Source organism: Melanerpes formicivorus, unplaced genomic scaffold (genome assembly GCF_026170545.1).
Source record: "Melanerpes formicivorus ecotype bairdi unplaced genomic scaffold, bMelFor1.0.p_v2 SCAF_132, whole genome shotgun sequence".
Taxonomy (NCBI): Eukaryota; Metazoa; Chordata; class Aves; order Piciformes; family Picidae; genus Melanerpes; species Melanerpes formicivorus.
The window spans coordinates 888,889-905,248 of record NW_027142484.1 but is presented as its reverse complement, the minus strand read 5'-3'; the positions used below and the strand labels follow the sequence as shown (position 1 = coordinate 905,248).

Below are 16,360 nucleotides of genomic sequence, written 5' to 3'. Positions count from 1 at the left end.
CTCCCTGGGCAACCTGTGCCAGTCTCTCACCACCCTCATGGGGAACAACTTCTTCCTAACATCCAATCTCAATCTATCCATTTCTAGTTTTGCTCCATTCCCCCCAGTCCTGTCACTCCCTGACACCCTCAAAAGTCCCTCCCCAGCTTTCTTGTAGCCCCCTTCAGATTTTGGAAGGCCACAAGAAGGGTTCCTTGAAGTCTTCTCCTCTCCCACCCCAACTCTCTCAGTCTGAATCTATAGCAGAGCAGCTCCAGCCCTCTGATTACCCTCCTGGCTCTTCTCTGGACACCTTCCGGCATCTCCAGGTCCTTCCTTTAACAGAGGCTCCAGAACTGGAGACAGTGCTCCAGGTGTGGTCTCAGCAGAGTGGAGCAGCGGGGGAGAGTCACCTACCTTGACCTGCTGCCTATGCTTCTCTTGCTGCAGCCCAGGCTCTGGTTGGCTTTCTGGGCTGCAAGTGCTCACTGCTGGCTCCTGTTGAGCTTCTCCTCCACCAGCACCGCCAGATCCTTTTCTTCAGGGCTGCTCTCAAGCCAGTCCCTGCCCAGCCTTTATCAGTGTTTGGGATTGCCCTGACCCAGCTGCAGGACCTTGCACGTGGTCTTGTTGAGCCTCATGAGGTTGTCATGGGCCCAGATCTGCAGGCTATCCCGGTCCCTCTGGACAAATTCCTTCCCTCCAGCCTATCTGCTGCACCATTAGTGTTCAGTACCATTTAGCATGCTCCTGTCAGATGAGTTCCATGAGCTTTAATTTGTACTGTTTTAAGTTACCCCTTTCTTAGCACATTTCCTTGGAGGTCTCTGTTTAGTTAACAATATGAACATCTTTCTCTGTCTTCCCTTCTGCCATCTCACTGTTGGCAGAACCTTTCCTTACCTCTGTAAAGCCTGATGCATTACTGCTCCCCACAGCCCATGCCAGCTCTGGATTCTGGTTGTTTCCCAGGCTGTTGGGCACTTTTCTGAGACAGATGCCTACTGTGTGATTAACACAGGAGCTGTAGTTTTCTTTGTTTTCACTGACACAAAATACTTTAGTCCTGAACACTTCCTGACTTGCAGCAAACACAGGTCCTCAAAAGCAGAGCATTCATCCACCTACTTTGTGGTAACATTTAGGTTAGAGTTGTAGTAACTCAAGAGGCTTTGCTGCTTGCTGAGATGCATGGAAGGAGATGCAAAGATTAGCATAAACCTTCAGTGAACTGAAATTCTGTCCACAGTGAAAGCCTTGGGACAGATGTGCCCATTTTAATGAGCTGTCAGAGAAGTTAGCTGAGGATTGGGGCAGTGGCTACGTGAGCTGGAGATGAGACATAAGAGCTGCAGGCACTGGAGCATGCTGCAGATGTGCAGTGCTAAAAATGTGGTCTGGCTGCCTGCAGCCTGCTTGCTTGGGAGTCAGAGTTACTGAGATGTGAAGGTTTTTTGCTCAGCTGTCCTGCTGATGTAATGTAACTAGGACCACTGTGGAGGCTAAGAAAGCATCACATTAAGCTGTTGTACTGTGTGACACAGATGTTTGTTTCCAGGATGAAGCCTATCCCCTACCTAACTTCCAGCATCTTAGTCTAAACCACCAGGACACACAATCATGTATTAAAAGTGCACAGATGATCTGCCCTGAAGCAACAGACTCAAATGTAGAAGTAGTTTTCCTGTGACACCCGCAAGATTGTGCATCCATAACACTGCTGAGTATGAATAATTCACATTGCTCCAGCCTTTAAGGGACTGTGGTCACAGGATCCCAGGATGTTAGGGGTTGGAAGTGGCCTCCAGAGATCATCGAGCCCACCCCCATGCCAGGGCAGGACCAGAGAATCCAGCACAGGTCACACAGGAATGCATCCAGACAGGCTTGGAAAGGCTCCAGAGAAGGAGACTCCACATCCTCTGGACAGAACACTGGAACAGGCTGCTCAGGGGGGTTGTGGAGTCTCCCTCTAGGGAAGTATCCAAGCCCTGCCTGGAATGTTTTCCTGTGTGATCTGCTCTAGGTGACCCTGCTCTGGCAGGGGGGTTGGCCTGGATGATATTTTAAGGTTACTTCTAGCCCTTAACATTATGTGATTCTGTGAGGCAGAAGATGCTGCAAGAGTTATGACCACATGAAAACACAAAGTAAGAGTAGTGCTGAGGGAGGGTTTGGCTTTGAACTGGTAGCAGATACAAAAGCTCAGCACTGGCTGCTCTGTGGCTTGGCATGCAGGATGAAAGAGAAGTTAGCAGATAGGCAGAAAAATATACTGAGCATGTCCCAAAAGAAAACCAAGCAAAGCAACAGTGTGGAAATGATGATGATGAAGGAACCTGGCTCCTCCTGTCTCACTTTTCTGTGGTCCTGTTGCTTGTGAAAGGAAAGCAGGGCTGTCTCTGGAGCAGTCATGCTTACTTATGCATACCTGGCACTTTTTTGGGGTCAATGTATACCCTCTGAACAGAAATAATCCCAAAAGGCTTTGAGTATCAACTCAGTCTTTGGACAAGGAAGCAACAGTTTTTAAACACAGAACTTCTGTAGGTGTGTTATGTTTCCTAGGGCACAAGCCCTGCGAGGAGAGACTGGGGTTGCTTAGCCTGGAGAAGAGGAGGCTCAGAGGAGACCTCATTGCTCTCTACAACTACCTGAAGGGAGGTTGTAGCCAGGTGGGGGTTGGTCTCTTCTCCCAGGCAACCAGCACCAGAACAAGAGGACACAGTCTCAAGCTGCACCAGGGGAAGTTTAGACTCGAGGTGAGGAGAAAGTTCTTCATGGAGAGAGTTGTTAGGCATTGGAATATGCTGCCCAGGGAGGTGGTGGAGTCACTGTTCCTGGAGGTGTTCAAGAGGGGATGGGATGTGGCAGTTGGTGCTGTGGTCTAGTACTCATGAGGTGCTGGGTGACAGGTTGGACTTGATGATCTTTGAGGTCTTTTCCAACCTTATTGATTCTATGATTCTATGAGAGCAGAACCCAGCTCAGCATCTCAGAATGTTCTTTTTTTGTGTGTGTGTGTGAAGAAGTTGAAGAAAGATAGAGATTTTTGCTTCCAGGTTGCTGTTATTTTCTACCTATCTCATTTTGTCACTCCTGGCTCCTTGCACGTAATTACCATCCAGTTCTGCTCCCTTTGGAATTCATGGCAGCATTCCTGCTGACAGCAGTGGAATGGAGTTATTTTGGGCTCTTGGAATTTTAATTTGATGTTCTGGCAAGATTCCAACACACAGGATTATGTTCTGGAATGCTGGAGTCTATCTTTACTAGTGTTAGTAATTGCTTGTATTTACACAGCACCTAGAAATTCCCCTCAGTCATGGTGCTAAGGACTTTACCCTCATGGAAGAATTGCATGTGCCCATTGCTCTGGAATTGTTTTGCCTGGAAGATGGAGACGTGGAAGGTGGCATTCAGGAGTTGCTTAGTATCACAGGATCACACAGGCTCACAGGATGCTAGGGGGTGGAAGTGATCTCAAGAGATCATCGAGTCTAACCCCCCTGTCAGAGCAGGACCAGAGAATCCAGCACAGGTCACACAGGAATGCATCCAGATGGGGCTGGAAAGGCTCCAGAGAAGGAGACTCCACAACCTCTCTGGGCAGCCTGCTCCAGTGCTCTGGGACCCTCCCAGTGAAGAAGTTCCTCCTCATGTTGAGGTGGAACCTCCTCTGCTGGAGTTTCTATCCATTGCCCCTTGTCCTGTCACAGGGAGCAAATGAACAGAGCCTGTGCCCTCCCTCTTGACCCCCAGCCCTCAGATATTGATAGACATTGATCAGATCCCCTCTCAGTCTTCTCTTCTCCAGACTGAACAGCCCCATGTCCCTCAGCCTCTCCTCACCAGGCAGTGCTCCAGTCCCTTCAGCATCCTCATAGCCCTCCCTTGGACTATCTCTAGCAGATCCCTGTCCCTCCTGAACTGCGGAGCCCAGAACTGGATGCAGTGTTCCAGGTGAGGTCTCAGCAGGGCAGAGTAGAGGGGAAGGAGAACCTCCCTGGATCTGCTGGACACACTCCTCTGAATGCACCCCAGGTCCCCATTGGCCCTCTTGGCCCCCAGGGCACATTGCTGTCCCATGCAGAGCTTGTTGTCCACCAGCACTCCCAGGTCCTTGTCCACAGGGCTGCTCTGCAGCAGATCCCCTCCCAACCTGTCCTGCTGCAGTTTATTCTTCCTGCCCAGCTGCAGGACTCTGCACTGAGCCTTGTTGAACCTCATCAGGTTCCTCTCTGCCCAGCTCTCAGTCTGTCCAAGACTCTGAATGGCCTCACAGCCTTCAGGTGTCTCAGCCAAGCCTCCCTCTGTTTGTCAATGCAGTGTCAGAAATGTACATGTCCCTGGGCTGGTAGCACCTGCTCTTGTGACCTGAACATCGTAAGAGACTTGCAATGACACCAGTGTTGCTAGGCTACAGAGGGGGTGTTTCACTGCTAGAGACATTGCTTTCTGGTGGCACAGGGACACTTTCAGAGTGGAAAATAAAATAGCCCTTGGCTAAAGATTCTCTGGTTAGGAATGCAGGCACATGCCAGTAGAATCTGGATGGGGCCTTTATGATTTTATCTGTATAATGTTCTTGCAAGGTCATTCCCTTTCAGGTAGTACTTGGTTAAGCTTCAGAAACCCTGTGTTGATATGCTGTGGTGGGTTGAAACTGCCCCCCAGCTAATTTGGAGAAACTACCCCCAAAATAAAAATCACCAGCCCAGCTCAGTTTGGGATGGAAGCAAATGAAGCTCTATTTACAAGCAGACTGCAATCTAGAAATGGGAAATAAAATGGATATGTACCAAATGTACAATAGAATAGAATAGAATTAGAATTAGTATAGAATTAACCAGGTAGGAAGAGACCTTTGAGATCATCAAATCCAACCTATCACCCAACACCAGCTAATCAACTCAACCATGGCACTAAGTGCCTCATCCAGGCTCTTACTAAACACCTCCAGTGATGGTGACTCCACCACCTCCCTGGGCAGCACATTCCAATGGCCAATCTCTCTGTCTGGGAAGAACTTTCCTCTCCTCCAACCTAAACCTCCCCTGGCACAGCTTGAAACTGTGTCCTGTTCTGGTGCTGTTTGCCTGGGAGAAGAGACCAACCCCCTCCTGGCTACAACCTCCCTTCAGGTAGTTGTAGACAGCAAGAAGGTCTCCCCTGAGCCTGTACAATATTGATATAATTTATAAACAACACAGAAACTGCTCAGAACCCCTGGAAGGATCCATGGGACTGTTCACCTCCTCCCCCATTCCCTCCCTCCTTCCTGTTACCTCACACAGGAGTCAAAACAGAGATCCCCTGGCAAGGCCACAGGAGAGAGAGAGGAAAGTTGCAAGCAGAAGCAACAGAAGAAAAGAGAGCAGGAAGTGTTTCTGCCTCTGCTCTACATCCCCATTAGCAAGCCAGTGACTTCTGTCGACCTTAGCATTGTTTTCCTTTTGCATCCAATGGTAATTTATTTGACTTTCAGTCTTTGCAATCAGGGACTAGGCTAAAGTTCCCCCTTCAAGCTGTAACATAGGCCCAAGTACACAAGGGACCAGAGAAAGAGCAGGGGGTTGGTTGTTCAACTTAGCCACAACACAGCAACGCAGCCAAGGTCAGCAGAAGCATCAGCCAGAGCGGAGGAAGCCCAACAGAGAGAGAAATGCAGTATGTACAACCCCTCCTTTGCTGACAGTCTGTCCAATGGGATTGTTTAGAACTTACTGTTGTTTTACTTTTTCCATCTGAGGGTGATGTATTTACATTCCACTATTTTCTGTTCAAGAGCTGTGGAAAATGTTCCAGGCAAAGCCTGAAACTACCCCATCTGGATAGAGTTCAGTGCCATGTGCATATGATCATGACACATGGCTGGTCTGTGATTAAGAGCAACTTGTCTAGCCAATGAATACATCTGAACATATTGATTTATCTGAATACAAAGCATGAATTAATGTAGTTGTTGTGGCTGTGTTTCTTACTGCTTCCCTCTGCTCATTTTTGTCCAAGGTTGCCTCTGCCTCCCGGAGCATTCTCAGGTCTCTGGGAAAATCAGGAAGCATTCCACAAGTTATACTTCCAAAAATTTCCAGTAAGAGTTCTGAAATGAATGATGTCAACTGTTTGGGGATCTTGCAGAACTGAATGGCAGTAGATTTAAACTGGGTAACACACAGAATGATCATATCATACTGGAACAAGGGAGCTGTGATAGATCTGTGCTACAATTAAAAACACTTCCAAGGTCTGCAACAGAAGGAGCAAACCTCAAGTTTAGAAAGCAGCCCTAAGGAAAAGGACTTGGGGGTGCTGATGGATGAGAAGCTGGACAGGAGCGGGCAGTGGGAGCTGGAGGTGTTCAGCCTGGAGAAGAGGAGGCTCTGGGGAGATGTAGTGGTAGCCTGCCAGTACGTGAAGGAGGCGACAGGCAGGATGGAGAGAGACTGTTGCAAAGGCCTGCAGGGACAGGACAAGGAGCACTGGCTTCAAACTAGAGCAGAGCAGATTTGGATTGGATGAGGAACAAGTTCTTTAGCATGAAGGAGCACAGAAGGCAAATCACAGCCTGGGCTGCATCCAAAGCAGCATTGCCAGCAGATCCAGAGAGGTGATTCTGCCACTTGGCTCTGCTCTGCTGAGACCTCACCTGGAGTGCTGTGTGCAGGTCTGGAGCCCTCAATACAGGAAGGACATGGAGCTGATGGAGATGGTTCAGAGGAGGGCCACAAAAATGACCAGGGGGTTGGAGCAGCTCTGCTATGAGGACAGGCTGAGGGAGCTGGGGGTGTTCAGCCTGGAGAAGAGAGGGTTCTGGGGAGACCTAATAGCAGCCTGCCAGTACCTGGAGGAGACTACAGGAAGGATGGAGAGAGACTGTTTGCAAAGGTCTGCAGGGACAGGACCAGGGGCAATGGCTTCAAACTAGAGCAGAGCAGATTTAGATTGGATGTTAGGAACAAGTTCTTCACTATGAGGGTGGTGGAAGACTGGCACAGGTTTCCCAGGGAGGTGGTTGAGGCTCCTTCCCTGGAGATCTTCAAGGTGAGGCTGGAGGAGGCCCTGGGCAGCCTGATCTAGTTGGGGATGTCCCTGCTGACTGCAAGGAGGTCGGACTGGATGAGCTCTGGAGGTCCCTTCCAGCCTGGACCATTCTGTGATTTCTCTAAAGGCAGCTGTGCAGTATTTTCTGACATAAGAATGGTGACAAATATTACAGCACCAGAAACAGATTTGGTTTGGAATGACCAGGTGTGTGCGTCGGTTTCATGGGAAATGAACTGCTGTGGCTAGTACTATTTCTGAGTTTATGTTTCTTTGTGTTGTGTTTAGGGATATTATGACACCATGGATGCAGGTTATATGGATGAAGATGGCTATCTGTACGTCCTGTCTCGAGCAGATGATGTGATCAACGTTGCTGGGCACAGAATTTCTTCGGGGGCGATTGAAGAGGTTAGCACTGCCTGAAAGATGTGCAAAGAAAGCTGAGGCTGAAAACCTTAAAAAAAGCTCTCCTCATCTTTTTGGTTTGGGGGTTTTATTTGTTGGTGGTTTGGGTTTTGTGTTTGTTTTGTATTGCATTGAGAATTTTGACCACAACGTTGTTTCAGGCCTTGCCTATTAAGGTGCTTTACCTCATGGAGTGCAATCGGGCACAGTGCAGGGGCTGGCATCTGGGGAGGAGTAACAGCAGACATCAGGACAGGTTAGAGGCTGCCCTGCTGGAGAGCAGCTCCATGGAGAAAGGCCTTGGAGTGCTGGTGGACAGCAAGTTCTACATTGGACAGCAATGTGCCCTTGTGGCCAAGAGAGCCAATGGGATCTGGGGTGCAGCAAGAAAAGTGTGGCCAGCAGGGCTAGGGAGGTTCTGCTCCCTCTCTGCTCTGCCCTGCTCAGACCACAGCTGCAATCCTGTGTCCAGTTCTGGGCTCCCCAGTTCAAGAGAGACAGAGACCTGCTAGAGAGAGTCCAAGTGAGAGCCAGAAGGATGCTTAGGGAACTTGAGCATCTCCCCTGTGAAGAGACACTGAGAGCTCTGGGGCTGTTTAGTCTGGAGAAGAGAAGGCTGAGAGGGGATCTGATCAATGTCTATCAATAGCTGAGGGCTGGGTGTCAAATGGAGGGGCCCAAGCTCTTTTGGGTGGTGTGCAGCAATAAGCCAAGGAACAATGGAGACAAACTTGACCAGCGAAGGTTTCAGATCAACATGAGGAGAAACTTCTTTAGAGTGAGGGTGCCAGAGCCTTGGAGCAGGCTGCCCACAGAGATTGTGCAGTCTCCTCCTCTGGACACATTCCAAACCCACCTGGATGCATTCCTGTGCAGACTACCCTGGGTGCTCCTGCTCTGACGGGGGGTTGTACCTGATGATCTCTGGAGGTCCCTTCTAACCTCTAATGTACTGTGAACCTGTGATTTCCAGGACCATTATAAATTTAATCAACAAAAACAGTTTGTAGCATAGGATTGATGGGATGGGCATGGATTGATGCATTGCCCTCTACAACTACCTGAAGGGTGGTTGTAGCAAGGAAGGGGGTGGCCTCTTCTCCCAGGCAACCAGCACCAGAACAAGAGGACACAGTCTCAAGCTGCACCAGGGGAGGCTTAGGCTCGAGGTGAGGAGGAAGTTCTTCACTGAGCGAGTCATTCGGCATTGGAACGGGTTGCCCAGGGAGGTGGTTGAGTCATCGACCCTGGAGGCGTTCAAGGGGAGATTGGACGTGGCACTTGGTGCCCTGGTCTAGGCATGGGGTCTGTGTTGATAGGTTGGACTCGATGATCCTCGAGGTCCTTTCCAACCTAAGTGATACTGTGATACTGTGATACTGTGAAGGTGGAGTGAAGGGACAATGTGGTAGCATGGGAAGCATTCCTGCAAGCTCTGATAATGTATTAAGAGAATGTAGGCTCAGGATGCCAAGCAGAAACTTCTCAAATACAGTTTTCAATTGTGTCTTTTAAAGTGCTCAGTGTTGGTTGGAATCTTTTCACACCCTCCCATTCACTGCTTTTATTCTTGATTTGGAGAGTTTCCTTCAGTTTCTTGAGAACTGTTTTGTGTCTTAGTGTGTGAGCAGTGTTGAATGAACAATGACAATTTCTGTGTGCTGTGAAATTGGAAGTCATTAATGCAGCAGCCAGGTGGCTAAAAAGGTTGGAAATAGTGCAGTTCAGAATAGGACCTGAATTTCATATCCTTGTTAGCTCACCCTTCTGGAATTATTACAGGATCCCAGGATGTTAGGGGTTGGAAGGGACCACCAGAGAACATCTAGTCCAAGCCAGAGCAGGAGCAGAGAATCCAGCACAGGCCACAAAAACAATCAAGGGGTTGGAGCAGCTCTGCTATGAGGACAGGCTGAGGAAACTGGTGGTGTTCAGCCTGGAGAAGAGGAAGCTGCAGGGAGACCTAATAGCAACCTGCCAGTACCTGAAGAGGGCCACAGGAAGGGTGGTGTGGTGGGTTGAAATTCCCCCTCAACATAAAATTGCCAGACCAGCTCAGCTGAAAGCAAATGAAACTCTATTTACAAGCACAGCTACAATCTAGAACATGAAATGCAATGATTATGTACAAAACATACAATATTTACAGACATTTGCAATGTATAAACAGCACAAGAATCCCCCTGGACAAAACCAGGGGGCTACCAACAGCTTCCTCCTCTGCCCCACCTTTCCTTGGGGCACCTTGAACATGGGACAAAGGAGAAAAGCAGAGAGCAGGCTGTTAGCACTCAGGCACAACAAGAATGCAGCCCAGGTCAGCAACAGCCAAGCAAAAGCTCCCAGCTGGTATCTGCTAGAGCAAAGAAGCTGAAAAGGGGAAAGAATTAGTTTACAAATCTAACTTTATGTTAGATTTCAGACCAAGGGGGTTATTTAGACCTTGTTATTTCCCATTTTGCATCCACTGGTAATTCATTTACCTTCTATTGCTTCCTGTTCAAGATCTGTGGACAATTTTCCTAGGCACAGCCTGAAACTGTAGCAGATGGAGAGAGACTGCAAAGGCCTGCAGCAACAGGATGAGGGGCAATGGCTTCAAACTAGAGCAGAGCAGACTTAGATTGGCTGTTAGGAACAAGTTCTTTACTGTGAGGGTGGTGGAAGACTGGCACAGGTTGCTCAGGGGGAGGCTGGGTGAGGCCTGATCTAGTTGGGGATGTCCCTGCTGACTGTGGGGAGGTTGGACTGGATGAGCTCTGGAGGTCCCCTCTGACCTGGACAATTCTATGCTTCTATGATTCCCCAGACTCATCTTGAGCTCTGTCTCTCTGATTTTCTCTCTGCCTAGTTAGGTCTTTTAGGTGAGAAGCTTTTCAGTTCACCTCTTGAACAAGGCTAAAAGACTGTTGTTAATCCATACACAGCCAATTGCTGGTTAAATGGGAAGGAATGAACCAAGACCACAGTGAGCTTTGCAGTAAGATCAGTGAATACAGAGAGATTTGCCATCTAATGGCATGTTGAGCAAGTTATTATGACAGCATACATTCTTCCTTAGTGCTTTAACTAAGAATTTCAGCTTTATTACATTCCAAACTGCTAGTTTCTTTGTCTAAGGTATCTGTTAGTGTCATTGGAGCTCCATCTTTACTGCAGTGCCAATATCAGTGACTGTAAGCTATTGTGATAACCTCAGCTGGTATGGATCCATCCATGCCTTGCCTATATATCTGTGCTGTCACTGCTCTCCTTGAAACAGTCTGAAAAAGATCTTGCCTATGTGAGGCAGCAGACTTGAAACTGAGGAACTGAGCCTGAGAAATCACCTTCCTGATGGTCTGCTGAAACATCAGACATCCATCCTTGTGCCATCTCCCTTCCTCAAGATTTTCCATAGAATCACAGAATTGTCAGACTTGGAAGGGACCTCAAGGAGCATCCAGTTCCAGCCACCCTGCCATGGGCAGGGACACCTCACACTGCAGCAGGTTGCTCACAGCCACATCCAGCCTGGCTGCAAAAACATCCAGGGGCAAGGCTTCCACCACTTCCCTGGGCAACCTGTGCCAGTCTCTCACCACCCTCATGGTGAAAAACTTCTTCCTACATCCAATCTGAATCTACCCACTTCTAATTTTGCTCCATTCCCCCCAGTCCTATCACTGCCACACCTATCCTATCCTATCCTGTCCCATCCTATCACACCCTCAAAAGTCCCTCCCCAGTTTTCTTATAGCCCCCTTCAGATCCTGGAAGGCCACAAGAAGGTTTCCTGGGAGCCTTCTCTTCTCCAGACTGAACAGCCACAACTCTCTCAGTCTGTCTCCATAGCAGAGCAGCTCCAGACCTCTGATTACCCACCTGGCTCTTCTCTGGACACCTTCCAGCACCTCCAGATCCTCCCTAGAACAGAGACTCCAGAACTGGACACAGAGCTCCAGCTGTGGTCTCACCAGAGTCTAGCAGAGGGGGAGAATCACCTCCCTGGCCCTGCTGGCTACACTTCTCTTACTGCAGCCCAGGCTCTGGTTGGCTTTCTGGGCTGCAAGTGCTCACTGCTGGCTCCTGTTGAGCTTCTCATCCACCAGCACCCCCAAGGCCTTTTCTTCAGGGCTGTTCTCAAGCCAGTCCCTGCCCAGCCTCTATCAGTGCCTGGGATTGCCCTGACCCCAATGCAGGACCTTGCACTTGGTCTTGTTGAACCTCATGAGGTTGTCCTGGGCCCAGCTCTGCAGCCTGTCCAGGTGCCTCTGGATGGATCCCTTCCCTCCAGCTGTCAGCTGCACCACACAGCTTGGTGTCATCAGCACACTTGCTGAGGGTGCACTCAATGCCACTGTCCATGTGGCAAATTTTCCTTTTAATTTTTCCTTTTAATATTTCCTTTTAATTTTCCTTTTATTTTTTCTTCTTTTAATGTTTCCTTTTAACTTGTAATTGTAACTTTCCCTTTTGAATTTAAATTTTTCCTTCTAATTCTTCCTTTTAATTTTTAAATTTTTTCTGTATAATTTTTCTTCTAATTTTTCCTTTTAATTGTCCTTTTAATTGTTCCTTTTAATTTTCTTTCCAATTTCCCCCTCTTAATTGTTCCTTTTGATTTTTCTTTTAATATTTATATGTTTTATTTTCTTTTTTTTTTTCTTTTAATATTTCTTTTAGTTTTTCATTTTCATTTTCCTTCTAATTTCTCCTTTTAAATTTTTCTCTTAATTTTCCTTTCAATTTTTCCTTTAAATTTTCTTTCCATTTTTTCTCTCTTTTTTATTCCTTTTAATTTTTCTTTTAATATTATATTTTCATTTTTCCTTTTAAATTCTCCTGCAGTGTTTGGTTTTTTTTTTTTTAGTTTCCTATACATGGCAGGAGTTGATCTGTTAGAGGGTAGGAGAGCTCTGCAGAGGGACCTCGACAGGCTGGACAGATGGGCAGAGTCCAAGGGCAGGAGATTGAACACATCCAAGTGCTGGGTTCTGCACATTGGCCACAACAACCCCATGCAGTGCTACAGGCTGGGGTCAGAGTGGCTGGAGAGCAGCCAGGCAGAGAGGGACCTGGGGGTGCTGGTTGATGGTAGGCTGAACAGGTGGCCAAGAAGGCATCCTGGCCTGTATCAGGAACAGTGTGGCCAGCAGGAGCAGGGAGGTCATTCTGTCCCTGTACTCAGCACTGGTGAGGCCACACCTTGAGTCCTGTGTCCAGTTCTGGGCCCCTCAGTTTAGGAAAGATTTTGAGTTGCTGGAAGGTGTCCAGAGAAGGGCAACAAAGCTGGGGAGGGGTCTGGAGCACAGCCCTGTGAGGAGAGGCTGAGGGAGCTGGGGTTGCTTAGCCTGGAGAAGAGGAGGCTCAGGGGAGACCTTATTGCTCTACAGCTACCTGAAGGGAGGTTGTAGCCAGGAGGGGGTTGGTCTCTTCTCCCAGGCAACCAGCACCAGAACAAGAGGACACAGTCTCAGGCTGTACCAGGGGAGGTTTAGGCTGGATGTTAGGAAGAAGTTCTTCATAGACAGATTTGCCATTGGGATGTGCTGCCCAGGGAGGTGGTGAATCCCCATCCCTGGAGGTGTTTAGGAAGAGCCTGGATGAGGCAATTGGTGTCATGGTTGAGTTGATTAGGTGGTGTTGGGTGATAGGTTGGACTTTGTGATCTCAACCTGGTTAACTCTGTGCTCTGTTCTGTATTCTAAGTCTTGTGTCTGTCCATGCCTATGGAATATTTTGGGGGTTTGTTATTAATTGATTTCATTATTATTACTAACTCAGTTGAGCTTTGTTTCCTGTCCCCCAGTGTGTTCTCTTCCACCCTGCTGTGGCAGACTGTGCTGTTGTAGGCCAGGAGGACTGTTTAAAGGGCCACGTTCCATTTGCTATCTGTGTCCTGAGAGAAGGTGAGAGCTCATGTGCTGGGTTTGAAATTCCACCCCTCCCCCCCAGCATAAAATTGCCAGAGCAGCTCAGCTGGAAAGGAAATGAAGGTCTGTTTACAAGCAGACTACCATCAGGAAATAGGAAATGGAATGGATGTGTACACAATGTACAATATTGACATAGATTTACAATTTATAAACAGCACAAGAACCCCCCTGGACAAAACCAGGGGGCTACCAACAGCTTCCTCTTCTTTTCCCCCTTCCCCCTCTACATGGGACAAGAGAAAGATGGTAACTTTTTAATACTTAGCCACAAGAAGAATGCAGCCAAGGTCAGCAACAGCCAAGCAAAAAGCTGCCAGATGGTACCAGCTAGAGTGAAGAAGCCAAATAGAGAGTGAGTTTATACAACTAACTTTCTGTTTGCTACCAGAGCAACGGGATTATTGTGACCTTATCTTTAATTTCCTTTTCCATCCACTGGTAATTTATTTACATTCTACCGCTTTTCTACTCAAATATGTGGGAAATTTTCCTAGGCATCAGCTGAAAACCACCCACAGCTCACCAGTGGCACTAAAGACTACCCCTGCCAAGGAGAGTTGGTAATTCTTTTGCAGCTCCTCTTCAAATAGTTGTAGCCAGAGATTAGATCATCCTGAACAAGCCTGAGCTCTTCACCCTCTCCTCTTGAATCAGTTTGCTTGTGCCTGTTGTCCCAGGCAGCCTGGAACAACTGGTGTTCCAGTGGGATTTATGTTCCTAGTGATCCAAAACCCATGTGGTGGTCACTGTGCCTTGTGCAATGCATAGTTCCAAGTTAATCACTGGGGTCACCTCTAACTGGGGGAGTGAGGTTCTTCCAGGAGGTGATTCATTCCACCTGGAATGGTACAAGACACCCTGTGACAGGCTGATGGGACAGCAATGTGCCCTTGTGGCCAAGAAAGCCAATGGTATCCTGAGGTGCATTAGGAGGAGTGTGTCCAGCAGATCCAGGGAGGTTCTCCTCCCCCTCTACTCTGCCCTGCTGAGACCTCACCTGGAATATTGCATCCAGTTCTGGGCTCCCCAGTTCAGGAGGGACAGGGATCTGCTGGAGAGAGTCTAACAGAGGGCTGTGAGGATGATGAAGGGACTAGAGCACTGCCTGATGAGGAGAGGCTGAGAGCCCTGGGGCTGAGGAAATTGAGATTGAGGAAAGGAGAAACAATTCCCATATTTGGTCCCACTCAAATATTACCAACCAGAATGTTCCTCTTCCTCAAGTTGTTGATAAAAAATAACTTGTTGATGCAAGAGTGGATTTAGAAAGAAGTTCCTTACAGTAGATTCAGATTAGGAAGAAGTCAGGAAGAAGTTCTTCACCATGAGGGTGGTGAGACCCTGGCACAGGTTGCCCAGGGAGGTCATGATGCCTCCTCCCTGTAGGTGTGCAGGTTGGACAAGGTCTTGAGCAACCTGGTTTAGTGGAAGGTGTCCTTGCCCAAGGCAGGGGGGGTGGAACTGGATGATCATTAAGGTCCCTTCCAACCCAAACTATTCTATCTTGGAAAAGTTCCAGGACAGCTAAAGGTCATTAACTCCTTCCCTAGGTGTAAAGACAGAAGAGAAGAAGATTCTGGAAGAGATTGTTGAGCACGTTCGAAACACCCTTGGCCCGGTAGCAGCTTTGCAGAAGGGGATGTTTGTGAAGCAGCTGCCGAAGACACGCTCCGGCAAGATCCCACGGTCCACTCTCTCTGCCCTTGTCAGTGGAAAGCCTTACAAGGTAAGCTGCAGATGTAGACTTGAATGAATTGGGCACATCCAAGGACACCATATCATGGTTGTGATGCTCCAGACCGTCCTGCAGCTGGTCCATGGTGCCAGGTAGTGCACTGCATTTTATTTCAACTGCAGCTTGACCAGAAGCTGTTCATGTTCCAGGCACTGCCAGGTGATCCTTTTGGTTTCTCCTTGATTGCTTTTGAAAACTGAATGTAGAAGATTCTGTCAATGAAATTGGTGGATACCAAGCTCTGCATGGGACAGTAATGTTGCCCTTGGGGCCAAGAAGGCCAATGGGGACCTGGGGTGCATTCAGAGGAGTGTGTCCAGCAGATCCAGGGAGGTTCTCCTCCCCCTCTACTCTGCCCTGCTGAGACCTCACCTGGAATACTGCATCCAGTTCTGGGCTCCCCAGTTCAGGAGGGACAGGGATCTGCTGGAGAGAGTCCAAGGGAGGGCTACAAGGATGATGAAGGGACTGGAGCACTGCCTGGTGAGGAGAGGCTGAGGGACCTGGGGCTGCTTAGTCTGGAGAGAGAGAGGAGAAGGCTGAGAGGGATCTGATCAATGTCTATCAATATCTGAGGGCTGGGGGTCAAGAGGGAGGGCACAGGCTCTGTTCATTTGCTCCCTGTGACAGGACAAGGGGCAATGGATAGAAACTTCAGCACAGAAGGTTCCACCTCAACATGAGCAGGAACTTCTTCACTGGGAGGGTCCCAGAGCACTGGAGCAGGCTGCCCAGAGAGGTTGTGGAGTCTCCTTCTCTGGAGCCTTTCCAGCCCCATCTGGATGCATTCCTGTGTGCCCTGTGCTGGATTCTCTGGTCCTGCTGTGGCAGGGGTTTGGACTTGATGATCTCTGGAGGTCCCTTCCACCCCCTAACACCCTCTGTGATCAATTCTGGTTTACTGCCACATGCTTCTCTTCTCTTCTTCCTTTTCAGGTCACACCAACCATAGAAGACGCCAGCGTTTTCAGACACATTGAGGAAGCGTTCAAGACCAGTCAAATGTGATAGATAACACAGTGGTAACAAATGTCTCCGTTCCTTAAGTAGACATAAAGACTTCCTGCTGGGAATGACCAATTTTTAAAAATTCTATTTTTACTTCTGGAATGTTCATATTGATCACATTGTCACAGCATAATAAAACCTCTGCACCCTGCCAGTCTATGCTGGATGTTAGCACTGCTGAGAAGTGCAAACAGAATTCATACATTTCTGTGGCCTTGAAGGGAAGGAGCCCCTTGGATTCTTTGCTTCACTGATGTCTTTGAGCTGT

The 16,360-nt window shown here is 48.4% G+C and overlaps 1 protein-coding gene across 3 annotated transcripts in view; it reads left to right on the top strand.

Annotated features, from left to right (window-relative positions):
* Nucleotides 1-16,251, top strand: part of ACSS3 (acyl-CoA synthetase short chain family member 3) — a 78,755-nt gene extending 62,504 nt beyond the window's left edge. For 2 of the 3 annotated variants that reach the window (XM_068168122.1, XM_068168121.1), the window contains 5 exons: nt 5,992-6,073; nt 7,312-7,434; nt 13,223-13,322; nt 14,900-15,075; nt 16,021-16,251. In XM_068168122.1, the coding sequence (XP_068024223.1) occupies nt 5,992-6,073; nt 7,312-7,434; nt 13,223-13,322; nt 14,900-15,075; nt 16,021-16,092 (553 nt within the window). In that variant the 3' untranslated portion in view covers nt 16,093-16,251. Of the gene's footprint in view, nt 1-5,991; nt 6,074-7,311; nt 7,435-13,222; nt 13,323-14,899; nt 15,076-16,020 lie in introns of those variants that run through there. The other variant, XM_068168123.1, reaches the window with a different exon arrangement.
* The last annotated feature ends 109 nt before the right edge of the window (nt 16,252-16,360 follow it).